This window comes from Rutilus rutilus (assembly GCF_951802725.1).
Source record: "Rutilus rutilus genome assembly, chromosome: 2".
NCBI classification, from domain to species: Eukaryota; Metazoa; Chordata; class Actinopteri; order Cypriniformes; family Leuciscidae; genus Rutilus; species Rutilus rutilus.
Window position 1 is genome coordinate 61,981,505 of NC_140210.1, and position 22,929 is coordinate 62,004,433.

Consider the following 22,929-nt stretch of genomic DNA (forward strand, 5'->3'; position numbering starts at 1 on the left):
AATTGGTACAGTGCTGGAGTTCCTGCAGGACCGGTTCACTGCAGGTCTGACCCCGTCCACTCTAAAGGTCTATGTGGCGGCCATAGGTGCTTACCACATTCCTTTGGGTGGAATGTCTGTGGGGAAAGACCCTTTGGTATCTCGTTTCCTTCGTGGCACTTGGAGGCTGAGGCCTGCAGTTCGCTCTAGGGTGCCACCATGGGATCTGTCCATTGCTCTGCAAGGCCTTTCCCTGGCTCCCTTTGAGCCCATTGAGGAGGTTCCTGAGAAATTTCTAACTCTGAAAGCTCTTTTCCTTCTTGCTATTTCTTCTCTTAAGAGGATAGGGGATCTCCAAGCACTGTCGGTTGCCCCGTCATGCTTGGAGTTTGCTCCGGGCATGGTGAAAGCTTTTCTTCATCCTAGGCCGGGCTATATCCCCAAGGTCCCCACCCATGTGGCCAGACCTGTTATTCTGCAGGCCTTCTGTCCTCCTCCCTTTCTGAATGCGGACCAGGAGACTAATAATTTGCTTTGCCCAGTCCGGGCATTAGATGCTTATGTCCACAGAGCTGCCCTGTGGCGTAAAAGTGATCAATTATTTGTGTGCTTTGGGTCCCCTAACAAGGGATCTCCAGTGTCTAAGCAAAGGATGAGCAAGTGGGTGGTTGAGGCTATTTCGCTTGCTTATGAAGCGGCCGGGCAGCCTTCTCCTATGGCTGTCCGGTCACACTCTACTAGGAGTATGGCGGCCTCCAAGGCCCTTATTTCAGGAGTTTCTCTCCAGGACGTGTGTGATGCGGCAGGCTGGTCCTCACCGCACACCTTTGTCAGGTTTTACTCCTTGGACCTGGACTCTACACCAGGGTCTCAGGTCCTGTCATCCTAGTGCTGCTCTACATGATTTCACACAGGACAGACACTTGCGTTGGCGTTGGTATAGACATTCCCATAGCGTCAAACTCGACGCAACGCGAGTTCCCTTGAAAGGGAACGCCTCGGTTACGACTGTAACCTCGGTTCCCTGAAGAGGGAACGAGCGTTGCGTCACCTTGCCATATCTCCTTCATGCCTGTCAGCTGCTACTTCAGACTTTACGAAGCTGCCGCTCTCTGTTTTCTTGCAGGCTTTATAGTTTCCTGGTACGTGACGTCACCCGCATCTGACGTTCCGCCACGCCATTGGACTGATTTTACATGTGCTTCAAGACATCATCACGCAAAGCGTTCCCATAGCGTCAAACTCGACGCAACGCTCGTTCCCTCTTCAGGGAACCGAGGTTACAGTCGTAACCGAGGCGTTAGGCATGATCAAATCCTTGTTTAATATTGGCCAAACAAAATTTACTTCAAATGTCCACTTAATCTTTAATATTTGGTCACTTCTGTGCGATAGAAATGCAACAGCTGCTGTAATTTCTTGATAAAGAACATGTTCATCAAAACATGCAAACTCAGAGCGAAGGTTTAAACTTTTATTTTGAGATCACGATGAACAAGAATTTGCAAGATTTAGAAACATATTTGTGCATATTTAGAAACATATTCTTTGTGTATTCTCCTGTGCTGGATGTCCACAGCGATGTAATAATAAGGGTAAAGGATTCTCGTCCGGGGAACGCGCCACTTCCGGTATTTTGCCCGTACTCAACATGGGTAAACTGCAATCGAGGATATTTTCCGAGTACTCGACTTTAATCGAGGAATGGTTGCAGCCCCAGTTTCTACACCAGTGTGTTTTACATTTTTATTTAAAGAATGAGATAAACCAGAACAAAAGAGCAAATCTACAGAAAGAGCCATCTTTAATTTTCATTTATGTGCATTTCAAGACTTTTTCTCTGCAAGTGTAAATTCACTGAACATTCATAAGCATATGAAGGATTCACTCACAAGACATAGTCGATTGCTCCGTGTGTGTTTGTGAGTTGTTGCATGTGTGGCTCTTTCATGAGTTTGTCTTCAGCGGAGCCGTTCTTATACTCGTTGAAGTCAAACACAGTCCTGAATTCAGTTGCAAACTGGACAGCAGCAAACTGACACACAGAAGGACAAACAACAAGCACACGTGCCGTTAACATCATTAGCAAACCACAGACCATTACATGTCCATATTTCCACATTAATAGTGCTGGGTTGATTTACCTTTATGGATGATTTTGAAAGTTTTTTCATAACATCTAAAATGAATTTTTTGTTCATTTCAAACTCGTTCAATACCAAACTTTTAGATCCGTCAAAGAGAAACACCAGATTGACTTCTCTCTTCGTGCATTCTGCAGAAATACCACAAGATATGGAAACACATCTGTTACGCCAACTTCTTTTAGCAATCAAACCATAAATTATTGACAAGATGGACAATAAATCCATATTTTTCCCAAGTATTTAACATCATGTCTTTAATCATGTCTTTAGTCTTTAATTGAGTTGTCAATAAACACCAACTGGAATGTTACTAAGACCCCAACACATGGTGTACAGTATTAAAGACTGAAATAGTTAAACTGCATTCAGTGCTAAAAGTGTCGTTATCCGCTGGTTTCTGTGTCAGACTCGTCAGACCTTGGTAAGCGGCTTTAAAGTTTGAGACGGCCTGTAAACGGCTGTTGAACTGGACGCAGACGCCGTTCAGATACGAGTTTTCGTCACACTCATGAGGAAGATACGGACTGCAGCTCTGAGAAAGAGACACAATATCTGAGACAACAGGAGGATCAAATCACACAAAAGATGAAACAAAGACTCCAGTGCTAAAATGAGGAGGCAGAGAACATTCCTTCTTCATTAGACACAAGTACAGAAGAGACTGTGATGAGAAGTCAAACACTGAAGTGACTAATGAAGGAAGCAGTTGAACTTACAGTCAAGCGTCCGCCAGCATCAGACGACACAGCAGAAGACATGCCGAAGAACTGAACTCTCTCTGGGCCTGTCAATCATCACCAGAGAGAGAGAGAGAGAGAGAGAAGGGAGAGAGAGAGAGGGGGGAAGAGAGAGAGAGAGAGAGAGAGAGAGAGAATTTTTGGATTTTAACAAAACATTTATTTTACAATTCTTATACACCACTCAACACAATTCCAATATAATAATAACCACAATAATACACATTACATTAGTAATACTCATTGTAACACACAAGGAAAAAAAAAAAGACAGAGCAAACTGCATCATTATAACACCACTGGTTTGAAAAAAACATCAAGTCTTTCATCATCTTATAACATTTAAAATCAATCCACACTCTTGATTTATCCTGTTTTGTAAATAGATATAACTTCACATCCTTCTGACCCTTCAATTTTGTTCCTCCTACTTAAATATATTGCCATTTTGCTTTTATTCAGTTTTTTGCTGCATATCGATAGCCAAGAATAAAACTCTGAACAGTAAAAACTTCATTTAAACTGCTAAACAACAATTTAAGAAAGTAAAAAAAAATAACCCAATCTTGAACACTCCATAAAACAATGAAAAATTGTCTCCCTTTTTTCACAAACAGGACGCACATAACATACATTTGGGTTAATTAGACTCACAAAAGAGTTAACAGCAACTGCGCCGTGTAAGATTCTCCACACAGGTTTTACATTCGGATCCAAACCTAGTTTGTCTCTCCAAACTGTATCTACTCTTCCATTTAATGTTTTCTTATGTAAAACCTTGACACACCTTCTATACATTTTTTTCCTGTCAGCCTCATGAATGCTTAAGTCTTCTATGTTCTCCAACATCTCCCTGTTAGCTCCTTTAAGATCAGGAGTAATGTATAACTCTGGAAAAGGATCTTCTTATTCGGAAACACCTTTCCTTCACCGTAACTCAAAAGGAGAGACTTTTCTTCTACTGTCAGAATCTGTTTTAAAACATTCAGCAGTTTCCCTGCTAACCTTTCAGATTGTAAACTTAAACAAGAGGCTACCCCTTGTGAGTTATTTAACTCAGGACCCCCAGCAACTATTAGATGATAAAGTTGAACTTTTCTTGATGTACACATGACATCAAAACCCCATGCAATTTCCCTTGATACATCAAATCTAGCTCCACTCACAGTCAGTTCTTCTAGTAACCAATGCAAAGACTCAGAAACCCCTCTTCTCCTTTATAAAGGCTCCATACTCTAAAGATCCCTTTAAAAAAAGAGGTCAGTCCATTCAATTGAATCTTGCTTGAGTCCATTAAAAACAAAGTAGAGTCCAATCCCAAACCAATCCCATGACAATAATTTCGTCGGCATACGCCGATAACTTGATTTTACACTCAGATTGCTGTATACTCCAACCATCAGTACTTGCTCTAATTCTTAATAACAGTGGGTAAATAGCTAAAGCATACAACATACCCGATAGTGCACACCCTTGCCTTATACCTCTTGTGATCCTAAAACTCAACCCTCCATTGATTTTAAGTACACTCTCAATGTTTACATATAACACCCCGATCATTTTGATAAAACCTGGACTGAAACCAAACTCTCCCAGAGTCTGCCAGAGGTAGTTATGCTCAACCCAGTCAAAAGCTTTTTCTTGGTCTAAGGAAATAAGACCAAAGTTTAACCCCAATGATCCAGAGATGTCCAAAATGTCTCTAATTAAATGAATATTGTCAAAAATAGACTGATTGGGTACACAGTATGTCTGGTCTACATGGATGACCCCACCAATCACATCTCTTAATCTAATCGCTAAGGCTTTGGATAAGATCTTCATATCCGAGCATAAGAGTGACACAGGTCGCCAGTTCTTGATGTCGTTGAGGGCGAGCAGGCTGTCGCCACCTCATTGATCGCTAGATGGATCGGCTGATCTGGGCGGGTATACTCCCATCGTGGCTCGACGATCTTTGGGGCAGTCATGGCCTAGTGGTTAGGGAGTTGGACTGGTAACCCAAAGGTTGCTGGTTCAATTTCAGAGCCGGTGGGAAATGACTGAGGTGCCCTTGAGCAAGGCACCTAACCCCTAATCGCTCCCCGGGCGCCACACAAAGGCTGCCCGCTGCTCTGGGTGTGTGTATCCACGTTTGCAGTGTGTGTGTTAACTACTCACTACTCTGCTCCTAATGTGTGTGCATTAACTTGGATGGGTTAAATGCAGAGGTCAAATTCCAAGTATGGGTTACCATACTTGGCCGTCACGTGTCACTTTCACTTTCACTTTCACTTCACTTCTGAGGTCCCCTTTCTTCGGCAGAAGGGTGATCACTGCTCTCCGGCAGCTTGTAGGCAGCGACCCTCTGGTCAAGCTGTCATTAAGCACTTCTTGAAGATCATCTCCGAGTACTGCCCAGAGGGATCTATAAAACTCTACAGGAATACCGTCGATCCCCGGAGCTTTCCCGCACTCCATACTCTTTAGGGCATCATACAATTCACCTTTCGTGAAAGGTTTCTCCAGTTCAACATTAGCTCCATCTGGAACTTTAGGTAGACCCACATAAAACTCACTGGCTATATCTTTCACCTATACGTGTTCACTCTTATACAGCTCTGAATAAAAATCAACCACTCCCAATCCTTATTTCCTTAGGATTTATCATTTCCATGCCAGATTCAGATGTCAAAGAATGCATATTTCCATTTTGTCCGTTTTTCTTTTCAAGTCCAAAAAAGAACTTGGTTGGGCCATCCATCTGCGCTACACTTTGAAAGCGTGAGTGTACCAGAGCACCCTGGAGCTTTAACACCCAACAAATCATCCAAAACTCTCTTTTTATTTTTGAGAACTTTAATACATTCTCTGTGTCTTGCAAATTCTATTGAGTTTTGTATTTCTACAATTTATCTCTCTAGATCTTCTAGCGATCGGGAAATGTCTCTAAAAGCATTGAAAGTATACACTGAAAGCACAGTTGCTATATTTCTAGTTTTGCATTATCCCACCATTGCTGTAGAGAATCAAACGATGACTTCCTATCCTTAACATTTTTTCCAAAAATAACCACACTGATTTTCATTTTCCTCCTTATATTTCTGTCCCTCTCTTTCAATATCACTTATTGTTGCTTCGTGTTCTACATTCTCTGTCTAATTTGCACTTAAGCCTCTGCTCCTAGCACTGTCAAATCGAAAGTTGGCCCATTATCGCGTTATCCACGTAATTGCCAGACCGAAACAGCTGTACTCACTCAAGCGGTGAAAACATTATCTGTATATCTGTGTAATTTGCGCGCTGTCGCGGAAGCGTCAGCAGAAGCCTTCAGCTCTCGTGTTCAGCCTCCTCGTGTGAAGACCGACTCGGGTAAAGACCATCGACTCTACCTGCGCGACTCCACCGAGCAAGGACACCAGAAAGGCACTTACATATCTCCTTTTCCCTTTCCACTTCTTATCTTATCTTTCTCCCGAATCAGCATGTGTTTTCAACACATTCCTGTTATCGTTCGACAACGCCCTTTCATCACGGGCACAAGGCAGCGCGATACTGCTAATCTGCGTCCCATTCTCTCATCCTCACACACTCCTCTCTCTCTTTCCGTGGGTCTATGGAATTGTCAGTCAGCAGTCAACAAAGCTGACTTCATTCCAGCCTTTGCATCTCATTCTACTCTCAGTATCCTGGGCTTGACTGAGACCTGGATTCGTCCTGAAGACTCAGCAACCCCTGCTGCTCTCTCTAGCAATTTCTCCTTCTCTCACTCCCCTCGCCAGTCTGGGAGGGGTGGCGGGACAGGGCTTCTCGTTTCCAACAATTGGAAATACTCAGCGCTCTCTTCTCTATGCAACAACAATTCATTTGAATACCATGCTATCACACTTACAACTCCCAGTAAGATCCATATTGTAGTCATTTATCGCCCCCCAGGTCAGCTGGGTAACTTCGTAGAGGAGCTGGATGTGCTGCTGTCCTCTTTCCCTGAGGACGGCACCCCACTTCTAGTCTTCGGTGACTTCAACATTCATCTCGAAAAACCACATGCAACAGACTTCACCTCTCTACTAGCCTCCTTCGATCTCAAACGACACATCACCACAGGTACTCACAAATCAGGCAACCAACTGGACCTGGTTTACACACGCAACTGCATCACAGACAACATTTTGGTGAGGCCTCTCCATGTTTCAGATCATTTCCTCATTACCTTCAGTCTACAACTTGCTACCCCTGCGCCACCAACCCCACCACCAGTCACCCTCAGGCGAAACCTGCGCTCACTTTCCCCCTCCCATCTTTCCTCTGCCGTGTCATCTTCTCTTCCCCCACCCTCACAATTCTCATCTCTGGATGTGAATACTGCAACGGACACCTTATGCTCCACACTAACCTCTACTCTAGACAATATCTGCCCTCTCTCCTCCAGGCCAGCACGCGCTACTCCTTCTAACCCCTGGCTATCTGAGGTTCTTCGTGAACACCGGACCGAACTCAGGGCAGCGGAGAGGAAATGGCGCAAATCAAGGTCGCATGGAGAGGCGAGGTATCCAGAGCACATCAACTGACCACAGGGGTTCCCCAGGGTTCAGTTCTTGGTCCTCTCCTCTTCTCCATCTACACTACATCACTGGGACACATCATACAGGCACACGGCTTCTCCTACCACTGCTATGCTGATGACACACAGCTCTTCCTCTCGTTTCAACCAGATGATCCCACAGTAGCTGCATGGGTCTCAAGCTGTCTGAGAGACATCTCCACATGGATGAAGGAACATCACCTGCAGCTCAACCTGGCAAAGACTGAGCTGCTCGTCCTCCCTGCCAATCCGTCTCTACAGCACGACTTGATTCATCATCAATCACCCCATCAAGGTCGGTCAGAAATCTTGGAGTAACGTTTGATGACCAGCTGACCTTCACAGATCACATTTCAAAGACAGCTCGATCATGCAGGTTTGCACTGCACAACATCAGGAAGATCAGGCCTTTCCTAACTGAGCACGCAACACAACTTCTCGTCCAGGCCTTGGTCATCTCTAGGCTAGACTACTGCAATGCTCTTCTGGCCGGACTTCCAGCATGTGCAACCAAACCTCTTCAGATGATCCAGAACGCTGTAGCTCGTCTTGTCTTCAACGAGCCCAAGAGGGCCCACGTCACTCCTCTGTTCATCTCTCTGCACTGGCTACCACTCGCTGCTCGCATCAAGTTCAAGGCATTGACGCTTGCTTACAGATCTATCACAGGCTCAGCTCCCTCCTACTTTCACTCACTCCTACGAGCCTACATCCCTACCAGACGCCTACGATCGATCAACGAGCGACGTCTCGTGGTTCCATCACAGAAAGCCACAAAATCACTTTCCAGAACATTCTCATTCACAGCTCCATGCTGGTGGAACGCTCTCCCCACCCTCATCCGGAATGCAGAATCACTGGCAACATTCAAAAAACAGCTGAAAACCCATCTCTTCCGTGAGCACTTAACCGCATAAAAATAAAATAAAAAAATAAAAAAAAACCTTTCCCTTTAAAACCTCACTTATCATGCTTATGCTACTCTGAATAATGTCTGAACCTCGTATTTTGAGCACTTCTTGCGTTGTTGTTGTTTTTATGCCTCTTCATGATGACTCGCTTAATTTAGTCCTGATTTGTAAGTCGCTTTGGATAAAAGTGTCTGCTAAATGACTAAATGTAAATGTAAATGTAAAATGTAAATGCAATGTGCCATAAATCACATAATCAAACTCATCAAGCCTAAACTTTATTGCAAGATTTAGCTCCGCGGTGTCACTGTTTAAAATCATGTACACTTGTCTTCGGAAAGAATTTACAATTTAAGGCAATTTTTTTTACACTGTGAAACAATTTTTCCATGTCTGGCCAATTCTCTCTGAATCACTTCATCTATTATGAAAGGTGGAACATTTGACAACAAGATATTTTTTGCCGGTTGCATCAAAGGCATTGTGTAAGAATCATTAATCACAATTGCATTTGCAACGATCTCATTTACTTTGTTCACATCATCTAAGAAGAAAACAACTGCACTGTTCATTCTTGATGATGACATAATGCTTTTGTAACCAACAACTTTCGCTACAGCTATGCTGCACTCCTCTATTGAGTAGTGTGGATAACTTAACATTGACCTGGATTACCTTTCTCCTTCTACTTCATCATGCATTAAGAATTTAGGTGTTTTCTGGGATCAGAAAATCAAATTTGATAAACAAATAAATGTGGTGATTAGTTGTTGTTTTTTCCAGCTACGTCTTCTCTCTAAGATCAAATCCTCTCTTTCTGAGAAAACCTTAGAGATTGCTATCCATGCGCTCATTACATTGCGGTTGGATTATTGCAACTCTCTCTACTATGGTATCTCCAAATACTCTGTTGCTCGTCTTCAATTAGTACAGAATGCTGCTGCAAAGTTCCTCAGAAGAAAACGTAAATTTGATCATGTTTCTCCTATCTTAAGATCGCTGCATTGGCTATCTGTGCATTTTAGAATTGAGTTTAAAATTCTTCTCCTTGTTTTTAAATCCTTAAATAATCTGGCACAAAGCTATTTGTCCGAGCTACTCTGTCCACACAATCCCACACGAAACCTGAGGTCTGGTGATAAGAGTCTTTTGTCCGTCCCCAGATCACGGTTGAAGAATAGAGGAGACAGAGTCTTTGCTATTGCTGGCCCTAGGCTGTGGAACAGCCTTCCGGTTTACATCAGAGTGGCTCAATCTTTAACTGCTTTTAAATCTTCTCTTAAAACCTTTTTTTGTTCTTTAGCTTTTGTCATGAATGTGTGGTTTGTCCTTGTTCTTTATCTTGTGTATTGTTCAGCACTTTAGTCAGCCTTGTTTGCTGTTTTTAAATGTGCTTGTGGCGAGCAGGACGAGGCTGAGGGCCGTGAGAGGGCAGCACGAGGCCGGTGGCGTGATTACTCTGTTGAGCGACTCCTGCGCGACGCACCGGTCTCGTATCTCTCACGGAGGAGCGGAAGCATAAAGGAGGAGCGACGACAGTGAAGAGGCAGAGAGGACAGGCCTGAGTTTGTTTTGTTTTATTTTATTGTATTGTTAATCTATATAGTCTTTGTATTGTATTGTTAATCTATATAGTCTATTAATCTAATAGTTAATTGTTAATCTTTTACTTTCGTTTTGTATTTGTTTTATTTTTATCATTAAAGTTTCATGAATGTTCGCCGGTTCCCGCCTCCTTCTTCCCATAACATCTGAACTGCGTTACAGTGCTATATAAATAAATTCAAACTTGAAACTTGCTGTAGTAACCAGAACCTCTGCATCCTGTTCTTTGTAGAACCAGACCTGGAACTCTCCAAGGTCTAGATGTGGGTGCCGTCGTGCCCCATCCCTGAGAATGTCCTCAGAGGAAGGAGTCAGATAGGCTGTCGAGAGGAGAGGTCGGTTTGGGCAATGAGGGGCAACTAGCAAGACCTGCTCCATCTCTTCCTGATTTTAGCACCGTAGTGCAAGAAGGCTCACTGGGGAACACATTTCTGCGGGGACCCCAGGGCCAGCTGTGGCCAGAGTTCTTTCTGTGTCGAGGGATATCCACTCAGACAGGAGAAGAAACAACTGGCGGAGGGACGAGTCCGGAGGGGCAACAGACGTGGCTGTGCGAACACGTGATACAACCATTGTGACCGTCCATTTGTGGGGACAGGGAATGATTGCATCCAGAAACGCACGGGTGGAATAGCATCTTGAAAAAGAAAAACTCACCCATGTTGCTCTTTCAGGAAATGGGACCCATCACCAGTGCCGGAGCACACAGGGGAATGACCGCGGCAACACTGAACAGTGAACTGAAACAGTGAAGCACTCACTTTTCTGCCCTCTAACCCACCGTCAACAAACACAGAAATTTGATGCTGTTTATAAAGCAGTTGAGAGCTCAAAGCTCACGACCACCGCTGCACTTGTGACGGAGATCGTGACAGATAGTGTGTGTGACGGTGGTGATCATGACAGATAGTGTGTGTGACAGTGGTCGTGACAGATAGTGTGTGTGACGGTGATCGTGACAGAAAGTGTGTGTGACGGTGATCATGACAGATAGTGTGTGTGACGGTGGTCGTGACAGATAGTGTGTGTGACGGTGATCGTGACAGAAAGTGTGTGTGACGGTGGTCATGACAGATAGTGTGTGTGACGGTGATCGTGACAGATAGTGTGTGTGACGGTGATCATGACAGATAGTGTGTGTGACGGTGATCGTGACAGATAGTGTGTGTGACGGTGGTGATCATGACAGATAGTGTGTGTGACGGAGATCATGACAGATAGTGTGTGTGACGGTGGTCATGACAGATAGTGTGGTCATGACAGATAGTGTGTGTGACGGCGGTGATCGTGACAGATAGTGTGTGCGACGGAGATCATGACAGATAGTGTGTGTGACGGTGGTCATGACAGATAGTGTGGTCATGACAGATAGTGTGTGTGACGGTGATCGTGACAGAAAGTGTGTGTGACGGTGATCATGACAGATAGTGTGTGTGACGGCGGTGGTCATGACAGATAGTGTGTGTGACGGTGATCGTGACAGATAGTGTGTGTGACGGTGGTCATGACAGATAGTGTGTGTGATGGTGATCGTGACAGATAGTGTGTGTGACGGCGGTGGTCATGACAGATAGTGTGTGTGACAGTGATCGTGACAGATAGTGTGTGTGAGGGTGATACCTGTCCAGAGCAGTGGTGTGCAGGACTGCAGATCTACTGTGCAACTGTACATTTCACCCGCTGAGTTTCCTTTTAATGGGGCTCCAACGATGATCCTGCCAAAAACACCCTCACAATCAATCAGACCCTCAGAAAACACATGTAGAACACCCTAGCAACCAGTGTGTGTGTGTGTGTGTGTGTGTGTGTGTGTGTGTGTGTGTGTGTGTGTGTTTGTGTGTGTGTGTGTGTTTCACTCACTGTTTCCTGTTTTCAAACTCCGACTGATAAACGCTGTAACCAAAGAAATCTTCTGCCGTGCCGTTAAATCTCAGTGGATGTTCAGTGTCGATATTGAAGGCCTCTGAAAGAGACACTGGAGAAGCGAGAGAGACTGTTGAGACATCAGGAGACGCTTGTGAGAATGTTTCTTAAAGATTCACTTAAGAAGTTAAAAGCTAAAGTTTCTCTTCCTGTCTGTCTGTCATTCCATAAGATGCAAAAAATGATATGTATATAACCACAATAGACAAATATGTATTTACATACAGTATGCAAGGAATGTACTAAGAAGGACTAGCGTATTGTTACATAAATATAACCATAAATAGTTTGGTATTGCTCATAGTTTCTATTGCAACAGTTTAAAGAGGAAGTGACCTAGACATGAGAGAGATTTTCTGAGCCCTTTTCTTACTCTAATTTTAAGTTCTTGAAGGATGGCCAGCAGAGCATCAGCAATCCTCTCTGGTTTAGTATCTGAGCATCAGCAGCACCTGTGGCTCGATTAACCTCCTCAGAAACACAAGCTCTGGAGTCTCTGTGTTTGTGCCACTTCTCTTCCATCTGTCCGGACCTGAAGTGGCTCAGTCACAGAGACTCCAGAGCTGGTTTCCCCTGAAGACCTCAATCATCTGCACTGGTTTGAGTGTGTTCTGCTGCAGTTCATGAGCAGATGACCAGCGTCACCAGCACAAACCAGCCTTATTCTGGAAAATATGTCAGTGTGTGTGTGTGTGTGTACCTACTTGATATTATGTTTATGACACATTTGAGCTAAACCTGACAAAACCTCAGTTTAAGGGCATCCTCATTTGTAAAAGCTTGATTTAAAAAAAAAGAAATGATTGTAAAAATGCAGAAGGTTGTATCCAGTTATTATAGCTGTCTGTTTTGCTGAACTGGTATTTGGTATTATATTATATTATTTTAATTTAACTGTTATCATAAACACACTGGTTTTTAGTGCAAATAGTTTGACTGCACTTCTAACACACTGTTCTGTATAGGTATTTGTATGTTTTCTATGGTCTCGCTCATTCACAGGAAACTGAAACGGAAACTGCTTGCTTCTGCATGGAAATGAAAACAATAGAAGTCTGTGGAATGTCTGTGGAATATCCCTTTGTGTGTGTGTGTGTGTGTGTGTGTGTGTGTGTGTGTGTGTGTGTGTGTCTGTCTATCTGTGTCTGTGTGTGTGTGTCTGTGTCTAAGTAAATCTAGAGTATTTGCATTCAAGTCCAAGTCAAGTCTCACGTCAAGATAGACAAGTCCAAGTCAAGTTGCAAGTCCTCAACTTTGAGTCTTAAACAATTAGTGCTTTTTACACAAATAAAGCCCAATTTATACTTCTGCGTCGAACTTACGTCGTAGGCTGTGTGTAGCGCGCGTACCTTTCGGCGTACCCTGACGTGCACCTCTCCAAAAATGTAACAACGCGTCAACTCTACGCGGGCGCAAGCGCTGTGATTGGTCTGCTAGGGCCGCTCCCTCGGGTTTCACATGCTCCATCTGCGCGCGTGAACGCGGACAACGACGCAGAAGTATAAATGAAAACCAACGCGTTGCCTACAGCGTAGAGGCTCCGGCGTAGGTCCGACGCAGAAGTATAAATCAGCCTTAAGTGTCTCACTATTGATTACTTCAGTAAATTAAATTAATACTCATTTATTTCTGGAAGGCTTTTAAAATATGTATAAACAATTTCCACTACGGGCACCCATCTATCACAAAGGGGCTGGAAATGACAGGGAGAACCAGAGTTGACAGTCTCCATTTCCTGGGCCTCAGCCCCTGCCTCTACAGGATGTCTGCTCCCTGAATTTGGTGCCCAGGGATGTAGAGCCTGAGCCATCATCACCAGTCAGTTAAGTGCCAAGAGAGATGATGACCCCTCCACAGACCCCGAGCTGAATGACCTTCCATGATCGCTCCCCAACCCGAGGGAAGCATCTGTCTTACGTGTAAGGCGACGACAAGGAGCTCCCAGTACAGGACCCTGGGACAAGAACCAAGGCTTCTTTCACATAACCAAAGTATGAAGCACCTGCATATAACTTTGATAATGTGGAACGGGTTGCCCCTCAGGGAAACCCCCTGGTCTTGAGCCACCACTGCAAAGGTCTCATGTACAGCAGGCCAAAGGGTATCTCGTTTGACACAGCTGACATTAGACCTAAGAGTCTCCAAACTGAGTGACTGGCCTAGCTTTATCTTGATCACGGCTGTGAGGATCGAACCGCTACGAGCAGGAGACAGACTTGCCTGCATCATCGTCGAATCCCACACAGCCCTAAAAAAGTGGTCCTCTGTAATGGAGAAAGCACACTTTTCTTTGCAATCAGCCTGGTAATATGTCCATGGCTAAAGTCTGATTACACTGTATTCAGCACAAGCTCTGCTACAATAATATATCAGCAGCATGTATGTAAAAGTTTGTAGTTTTGAGATAATGACATTTATGAGTGGTTTGTGAAAAAACAAAAAAACAAAAATTGTAAATGAAATAAGGTCATGAAACCCTTGCTTATTAGATTAGATTAGATTAGATTCAATTTATTGTCATTACACAAGTACAGGTACAAGGCAACGAAATGCAATTTAGGACCGACCTGAAGTTAGTAAGAATACAGCATAACATGAGGAGAGTTGAGGAGAAAAAAAGGCAACCCCCAGACTATGCTCCAATAGGGAGTACAGTTTGGGGACAGTAAAACACCTCAGCAATTTGCACATAATCAGTACACAACATGAACACACAAGACTTGCAACAGGGGAGGGGGGAGGGGGGACGGGGGAGGGGGTAGGGGAGATGGGGTTGGAGGTAATCCAGCAAAGGCAAGCAGCCATCCGGTCCTGCAGCCATTTCGGCGCTGGTCACAGACCCGCCTGACAAACTGGTGGTAAAAAGCGTTGAAGGCGTGGGATGGGGGGTGGGGTAGGGTGATTGCATATCTGTATCTATGTAAGAGTTCGTGTATGTGTAGGCCTGAAGAGTCGCTACGCCTGGCATCCCAATCTAGGTGCCTCAGTCCGCAGGATGTCATAGCGAAACACAGCAGTTGCCATGGAGACAACCTTGATCAGGTCCCAGACAGAGTCAACAATCAGCAGGTGTCAGTGGGGAGTCGGGGAAGGAACGAGAGCGTCTCGCTGCAGTGCTCTCTCCAGAGGGAGTTGTTGTTCCAGCAGCGGCCTCGGCCAAGGCCAGTGCTGATAGAGGGGGGCCAAAAGCAGATAAGATTGTGGTTGTTTGGTCTTGGGACGAGTAGCCGCATTCCAATTTACACAGCTCCTGGTCCGTTTGGGTCTCCGAAACGATCCATTTGCCTTTGCAAAGCTGTGAGCTTCTCCATGATGTTATCCATATTGTGGTTCATAGTCACAGTCTGAGTGCCAACAGCTCTGCCCACTGCTTCAATCATAACGGGCAGCCTTGTGGGGCTTTGGACAGCTGTCACCGTCTTCTTAATTCCTCGATAAACCAGGGCAATGCCTAATCCAAACAGCAGAAAACCTGTTATCATGGTTCCGAATAGGTAGATATCTTCAATGTCCTCCACGGAAAGAGCCGCCAGACACACGACCCGCCACCTCTCCCATGCGTCCATCGTGTAGCCAGCTGCGAACGTTCCGGCAGGGCAGTCAGGTTCCCCCGAACCCAAGCTTCTCGTCGAGAAGATGGTGTCAATTGCGTTGAGAGACCAGTTGATCAAATCCATAATTTCTTAATTTGTAGAGTAGTGCGGAGAGAGTCTCTCAAAGTACAAGACAGTAGACGAGACGAGAGGAGCAAAGCAGGGAAGATAAGGGAGAGGAGGGTAGAAAAATGTGACCGCCTTCGTTGAGAGCCAAAGCAAGAAATTTAATTATTTATAACTGTGAAAATCATCCTGACAACTCAATTCAGGTAAAACAATATATTGATTTAAACATGTTTAAACATATAGACATGTTTTGTATAAGAAAGCTTTATGTGAGGATCATCATGAATATCATGAATGATGTTTTCACACCTGAGAAAGACAAACACCCTTCCATAATGGCCCTATCAGGTGGGACTGTGAGGGAACTAGAACAAAGAATGTGGAGAGATTAAAATAATGGCTTTTTGATTGTTTGGATTTATTTACAGCACAACATAATCCAAAGATACATAACAAAGGACAAAAAACACATTATTGAACATACTGATCTAAAGACAGAGACTTGAACAGTCACACACCTTTGTGCCAACATACCTGTCATTTCCAAGGTGTTTGATTTTTGATTTTACCATGTTCATGTACAGAGACTCATATTAATGTTGAAGTCAGCAGGACTCCTCAGTGTTAATAAACTCATCCACAATCGTCCCACCATCGCTACGGACAACTTTTTTCAGTTGCTTATAAACATGTTAATGGCAAAGGTGTAATTACACTCTATTTAGGCAATATGCATGGGGTGTGAATGATCATGAATAATGCTGTGATTCACACCTGAGAAGACAATGACCCGCATAATTTACCACAAGTAAAGACTTATTTTGAATGCAAGCAAATTGCATAATATCCAAGGTAAACATTTCTAGTAACTATGCAGTTAATTCTCATACTGTATTTTCATAAAGTTTTGGAATATGTCCTCTCCCCAAATGTGTCACTAATAAAAAACTATAATAAATAATTTAATGAGAAGGTTTATATAGACCTATTAAGATGTTACTTACATCTACCATTTTATTAAACAGTTTTCACATATAAATCAACTTTAAAATTAATCATATAAAATTACAATTTTAACAATATTTCAAGTGTAATCTTTCTTTTTTAAAAGTATACATTGATTTTATCATACGTATTTCAAAGTTAAGGATTCATTGAGTGAACGGCCCAGCGCGACTCGGCGCGACTCGCTGCCGCTGCTCTCTGATTTTTAAAAAAAAAATTTGACTTTTAACTTCGGCTTTTATTGAACTTTTAACTGTTTATTGCCCTGCTGATATACATATATATATGCTGCGTTCATACCAGCTACACCTGGCTCTTTTGCTTCTCTACCTGACCTTGTTGTGTGAGCCAGAATGTGGATCAGCAAGTCGGTGATACTCATGTGAACTGCTGCGCTACTCCTGACAAGTTCCTCGTCGGCCCTGCTCCAATACTCGGCTGCTGAGCTTCTCAAACTTTGCTTCAATCCGACTGTCTCAGCAGTTCTACAATCGATGCCGCACCCTGGCCCGGGAAAACGCTCGCATACCTCGTCGGAGATATTTTCATCGCGGGTCCCAACGGAGTTTCAACATCGATGCCTCCACTTCAATCAACTCCTTCTGGTCCTCATCTCGCCATCAACCGAGATCATCCAGCAGGAGGGTGGACCATAGTGTGCTAACCAGTCTACCTAGGTCTGCTAATGCTAGCTCTGTCTCCCACAAGAACAACTTAAGTGATCTCCACTTTGGATTATACAACATCCGATCACTTTCGGGCAAAGGACTTTTTCTCCAGGATCTCATCAATGACCGCAAATATGACTTTTTTAGTCTGACAGAGACTTGGCAGCAACCAAATGACTTTTCCCAGTTGAACGAAGCAACTCCCCCCGGGTTTGTTTACAGCTGTCAACCCCGCGCTACAGGTCACGGGGGAGGTCTCGCGATAATCTATCGCGAGAGCTGTAAAGTCTCGCCTGTCTCTGTGCCACTTTTCCAGTCATTTGAGTCTCTTGTCATTAAACTAAATGATCCATCCCCTATCATTGTAGCCACCGTGTATCGTCCACCTAAGCAGAGCTCGAATTGAGTCAAGTCTTATGGGGGGTCCCCAAGGGTTTGGGCGGGGGGTTGGTTAGTCTCGCAATATACACTTTATACAAAATATACAGTATATTTGATCATAATATGCGTATATATACTATTTATTAAAAACGCTGGATAAAGAATTGTGTATATAATTCTTCTTTTAAATTACTTACTAAAGTAATATGGATTTAGAGGGTGAATATTTCTAACCTCCCTAACTCAAAATTTTCTAGTGACTGATAACATCTAAATTTTGCAATTGGCCCAAGTGAAATTCTGTAAATTACAGATTTTCACTTGGGCCAATTGAAAAATTTAGATGTTATCAGTCACTAGAAAATTTTGAGTTAGGGAGGTTAGAATTTTTTTACAATGTACTATATATATATAAACTCAGTCTCTTTTGCCACAACTGAAATGGAGAACTGAACATAACTATATATAATGTGTTACATAGAAATGTAGAAAACACGTTTCCAGGGTTCTCAAGTTTTATCAAAAGCTTGGAGTGAGATCACATGCGGTTAGGGGAGGAGCCCTAATGGAGCCCCGCCCCCGCCCGTCCGTCCCCGCCCCCCAATTTTACCCATTGTTCATAATTAACCAGCACAAATTGAAATTATAACAATTGGTAAATCTGATAAATGACAGAGCAATTAATCACATCAAATATACTCTTAAATGTTATATTTCAAAATTACAAATATACAAAAATATAACAAATTGCTCCAAACAGTTTGGAAAAACAAATCTTTTTGCATTTTGAATGTGTCTAGTCGTAATGGTATAATGATTTATTGTGTGGTGGGACATTGTGAACAAATGACATAGTATTAAGGTGTGTGTGTAAGTATGGCCTGGTAAACCTTACATTATGGGGACAAAATGTCCCCACAAGGATGGCAATATCCGAAATCCTTGTTCGTGTGGGGAATTTTTTTGGTCCCCATGAGGAAAACGGCTTATAAATCAAAAAAGTTATGTTTTTTTGAAAATGTGAAATTGCAGTAAGTTTTCTGTGATGGGTAGGTTTAGGGGTAGGGTTAGTGTAAGGGAATAGAATATACAGTTTGTACAGTATAAAAATCATTATGTCTATGGAAAGTCCCCATAAAAAATTAAAACACTACATGTGTGTGTGTGTGTGTGTGTGTGTGTGTGTGTACACAAGAGTACACACTGCAGCTTATGAAATGTGTTTTGTGTTGTAAGTGTTTGTTGCACATTTTGACGCCTTTATAACATTGATATATTTAATGTTCTGGCCTAAAAATGTTAGACGAGCTTTCTTAATTCCAACTTACCTTCTCCATCAAGACGTGTGTTCGCGTGATGTTGTTGGTTACTTAGTAACGAACGTACGGCGGCCGAGAATTTTCCGTCAACTTCCGTGTGTTCGCGCCTATGGTTCGCGCATCTATGTAACGAACGCAATCTGGCCGAGATACGTGCTGGCGGCAGGAAACTTCACTTTGTGTGCCTGCGCTCGTATACAACGTTATATATAAAGCTTGCAGGACAACTTGGTTGGCATTGCCTTTTCAGCGTGAGAAATACACGGTGTGGCGTGTGAGCGTGTGAACTGGTTGAATTGCGTGTGTCTCACGGCCAATGCGTGAGACTTGAGAACCCTGCGTTTCGGCCCAGATCCGGCCCACATCTGGCACTTGTGGAATGCGGATCTGACCCACATGCAGCGTGGAATGATGACACTTGGGCGGCTCACTCCTGTTTGCCAGATCTGGGCCACAAGCAGGCCATAGCAATGCCACATGTCAGCCAAGAGCAAATAAATAAACCAGACCTGGACCTTATCTGAGCCGCAAAACCTGTGTATATTAAATATGGAGTCATTTCAGCCTTAATAAGCCTGTTAACAAGCAGAATCACTGAAGGAAAGAAGAGGACAGAAAAAGAGACGAGCAGAAACACAAGAACTACTGACTTCAGCCACAGTGACAGTCTAAGATGAAATCAACTGAAGCGAAAAGGAGACATTAAATCTGTGAAGATCTCAGCAGAGGAGGATTAAACAACTCCACAAACAGCATCTTAGACTGTGGCTGAAGTCAGTTGTAGTTCTTGTGTTTCTGCTCGTCTCTTTTTCTGTCCTCTTCTTTCCTTCAGTGATTCTGCTTGTTAACAGGCTTATTAAGGCTGAAATGACTCTATATTTAATATCAGACTTTGTGGCTCAGATAAGGTCCGTTTATCAATGACAGCCTTTAGATTTCGATTGTAAAACTAATTAAAATATAAACTAATGGTTTAAAAATGTGTTATTTGTTAAGTGACCATGGTATAAGCGGGTTAATGCCCTGCGAGATGTCCATTGTCAGGTATTAATGGACTTCGGCGGAGGCAACCGTCCGACGCGCATTAATACCTGACAATGGACACCTCGTCGGGCATTAACCCTTACTTATCCATCTTCATCGAGATCTCTAGCACTCCTGTAGAACCAGGAGGACTATTAATAATGAAAAATTAGTAACTTAAGCCTAAGTGTTTCCAATTTATGCAAGGAATACAAAAGCCCCGGCATGGAGTGGACAGATATAAAGTAGAAAGATATACAGAGAGAAACAATTACCCCTCAAAAAAGTCAGTAAGAAGCTTTCTCTTCCCGACTGGGAGTGGAGGTTTATTTTTCTCCATTTTTTAAAAAGCCAAAATTAGCTTCACTGGAGCGGCGCCAAACAAACAATCCTGTCCGTCAACGATGTCATGCGCGCGCACAGCGCTCTTTAGATGTGGGGCGGGGCGTTTACATTTTAAAGAGACAACTAGCTATAAACAAACTTAAAATAAATTATTGTAAATAATCAATTCACGAAATGTACTGTATCCATTGCATGCATTTAATCAGATTTGTCATTATTATTTTTACTAAAATAAAAATATCTGAGGGACCCCCCTAATTCTATTTTTTATTTCTTATGGGGGGTCCCTAATACCTTATGGGGGGTCCCGAATCCCCCCAGCCCCCCCTCAATTCGAGCACTGCACCTAAGCCCAATTCAGAATTCATCAATGAATTTTCTGCTTTTCTTACACTTATTTCACCTCTCTCCCCTAATGTTATTCTGTGATTTGTGATTTTAATATCCATATTCATAATGGCAATAACTACCTCACAAAAGACTTTATATCATGCCTTGATAGTTTTGATTTGCAGCAGTTTATTAATTTCCCCACCCATTCAAAAGGCCATACCTTGGATCTACTTTGCTGCTCTGGTGTCACTCCTTTTAACTGTACTACATTTGACCTTCCATCTCTGACCATAAACTTTTCTCATTTAATGCTAAGGCGACACTGCTCAAAACGAAACTTTCACGTACAATCTCTTTTCGCAACATCAAGTCCATTGACCCAGCAGCTTTAGACTCTGGTATTGCCAATCTTCCCAATATTGACTTCACATCCACCCCTGATGAACTGCTCAGTTACTACGATTATGGACTACACCATCTTCTTGATACCCTGGCCCCATTAAAAACACGGACTGTTTCCTTTTCTCAATCTGCACCCTGGTTTACTTCTGAACATCGTCAACTGAAAGCCAGAGGTCGCCAACTGGAACGCCTCTATAGAAAAACTGGTTTGACCATCCATAAACAAATGTTTTATACCCATTTACTTTCCTATAAAGATTCTCTTTCTACTGCAAAGTCCAACTATTATACAGATTTAATCAGATCAGGCTCTGGTAACTCTCAAGCACTTTTCTCACTGGTGCATAAAACACTACGTCCACCTGATTCTCTCCCACCTCATTTTTACTCCACTGACTCCTGTAATTCCATTATGACATTTTTTACTACTAAAATTGATCGTATACATCAACAGTTACCCCCTCAGATCTCACCCCTCAAACTATCCTCTGATTTTCAAATAACTTCTTGTCATCTTTTCTCTGACTTTGCTGCTGAAATAACCAACCTTGTCCGCAAATCTAAACACTCCCGACTACACTGGTTAAAGCTTGCATTCACTCCCTGACCCCTCTTATAACTGCAATTATCCATTCCTCTCTTATCACTAGTATTGTTCCGTCACCCCTCAAATCAGCGGCAATAACCCCCATTCTCAAGAAACCTGGAGCTGACCCCAGCAACTTCAAAAATTTCTGCACAATTTCCAACCTCCCCTTCCTTTCAAAAATCCTGGAAAAAACAGTTGCCTCTCAGATTCATGACCACCTCACCCACAATAGTCTCTATGAACAGTTCCAATCAGGTTTCCATGCCCTTCATAGCACCGAAACAGCTCTTGTTAAAATAACCAATAACCTTCTCATGGCTGCGGACTCTGGATTTCTAACAATCCTCATCCTCCTGGACCTGAGTGCGGCTTTTGACACCATTTCCCACACCATCCTCATCGACCGACTAGCTTCCCTTGGATTATCTGATACACCCCTGCACTGGTTTAAATCATATCTTTCTGGCCGTACTCAGTTTGTACAACTTAAAACATTCAGATCCCATTCCACCCCCCTTTCCTCTGGTGTTCCCCAAGGTTCTGTCCTTGGACCCCTTTTGTTCATTATCTACCTTCTCCCTCTTGGCCATATTTTTCGTAAACATAACATCCAGTTCCATTGCTATGCAGATGACACCCAGCTCTACCTATCCACTAAACCCACCACATCCCTCCCTCCCACCTCTCTATCCAACTGTCTTCAGGAAATCAGATCCTGGTTCTCCCTAAACTTTCTCAAGCTCAACAGTGACAAAACTGAACTCCTCCTTATTGGCACTAAATCCATCCTATCTAAAATAAATGACTTCTCCATTTCCATCGACAATTCATCTGTGTTCCCCTCCCCTCAGGTCAAGAGTCTGGGTGTCATCCTAGATAGCACTCTGTCATTCCAGTCCCACATTAATAACATCACTCGGTCAGCATATTTCCATTTACGTAACATCTCTCGCCTACGCCCAACTCTCTCCCCCAACAGTGCTGAAATTCTGGTTCACAACCTGGTCACCTCTCGCCTAGACTATTGCAACTTTCTCCTCTATGGTCTACCTGACAAATCCATCCATAAACTGCAACTAGTCCAAAACTCTGCTGCCGTATCATTACCAGAACCCCCTCCATCAGTCACATAATACCAGTCCTGCAGCAACTTCATTGGCTCCCCTTCAAATACCGTATAATTTATAAGATCCTCCTCCTTACATTTAAAGCTATCAACAATCTTGCCCCTCAGTATCTCACTGAGCTCCTCCATATCAAGATACCCACTCGTTCTCTCAGGTCCTCTTTCTCCATTTAGCTCATCCTTCCACCTGCTCATCTGGTTACCATGGGG

General features: G+C 43.3%; 1 protein-coding gene across 2 annotated transcripts in view; it reads right to left on the reverse strand.

Annotated features, from left to right (window-relative positions):
• Positions 1-22,929, reverse strand: part of LOC311286243 (integrin alpha-M-like) — a 49,424-nt gene that overhangs the window by 23,891 nt on the left and 2,604 nt on the right. Inside the window, exons 2-7 of one of the 2 annotated variants that reach the window (XM_084402365.1) lie at positions 11,804-11,936; positions 11,564-11,658; positions 2,843-2,910; positions 2,544-2,658; positions 2,124-2,254; positions 1,872-2,014 (exon numbers count right to left, since the gene is read on the reverse strand). In XM_084402365.1, the coding sequence (XP_084258491.1) occupies positions 1,872-2,014; positions 2,124-2,254; positions 2,544-2,658; positions 2,843-2,910; positions 11,564-11,658; positions 11,804-11,936 (685 nt within the window). The remainder of the gene's footprint in view (positions 1-1,871; positions 2,015-2,123; positions 2,255-2,543; positions 2,659-2,842; positions 2,911-11,563; positions 11,659-11,803; positions 11,937-22,929) is intronic. The other variant, XM_084402366.1, reaches the window with a different exon arrangement.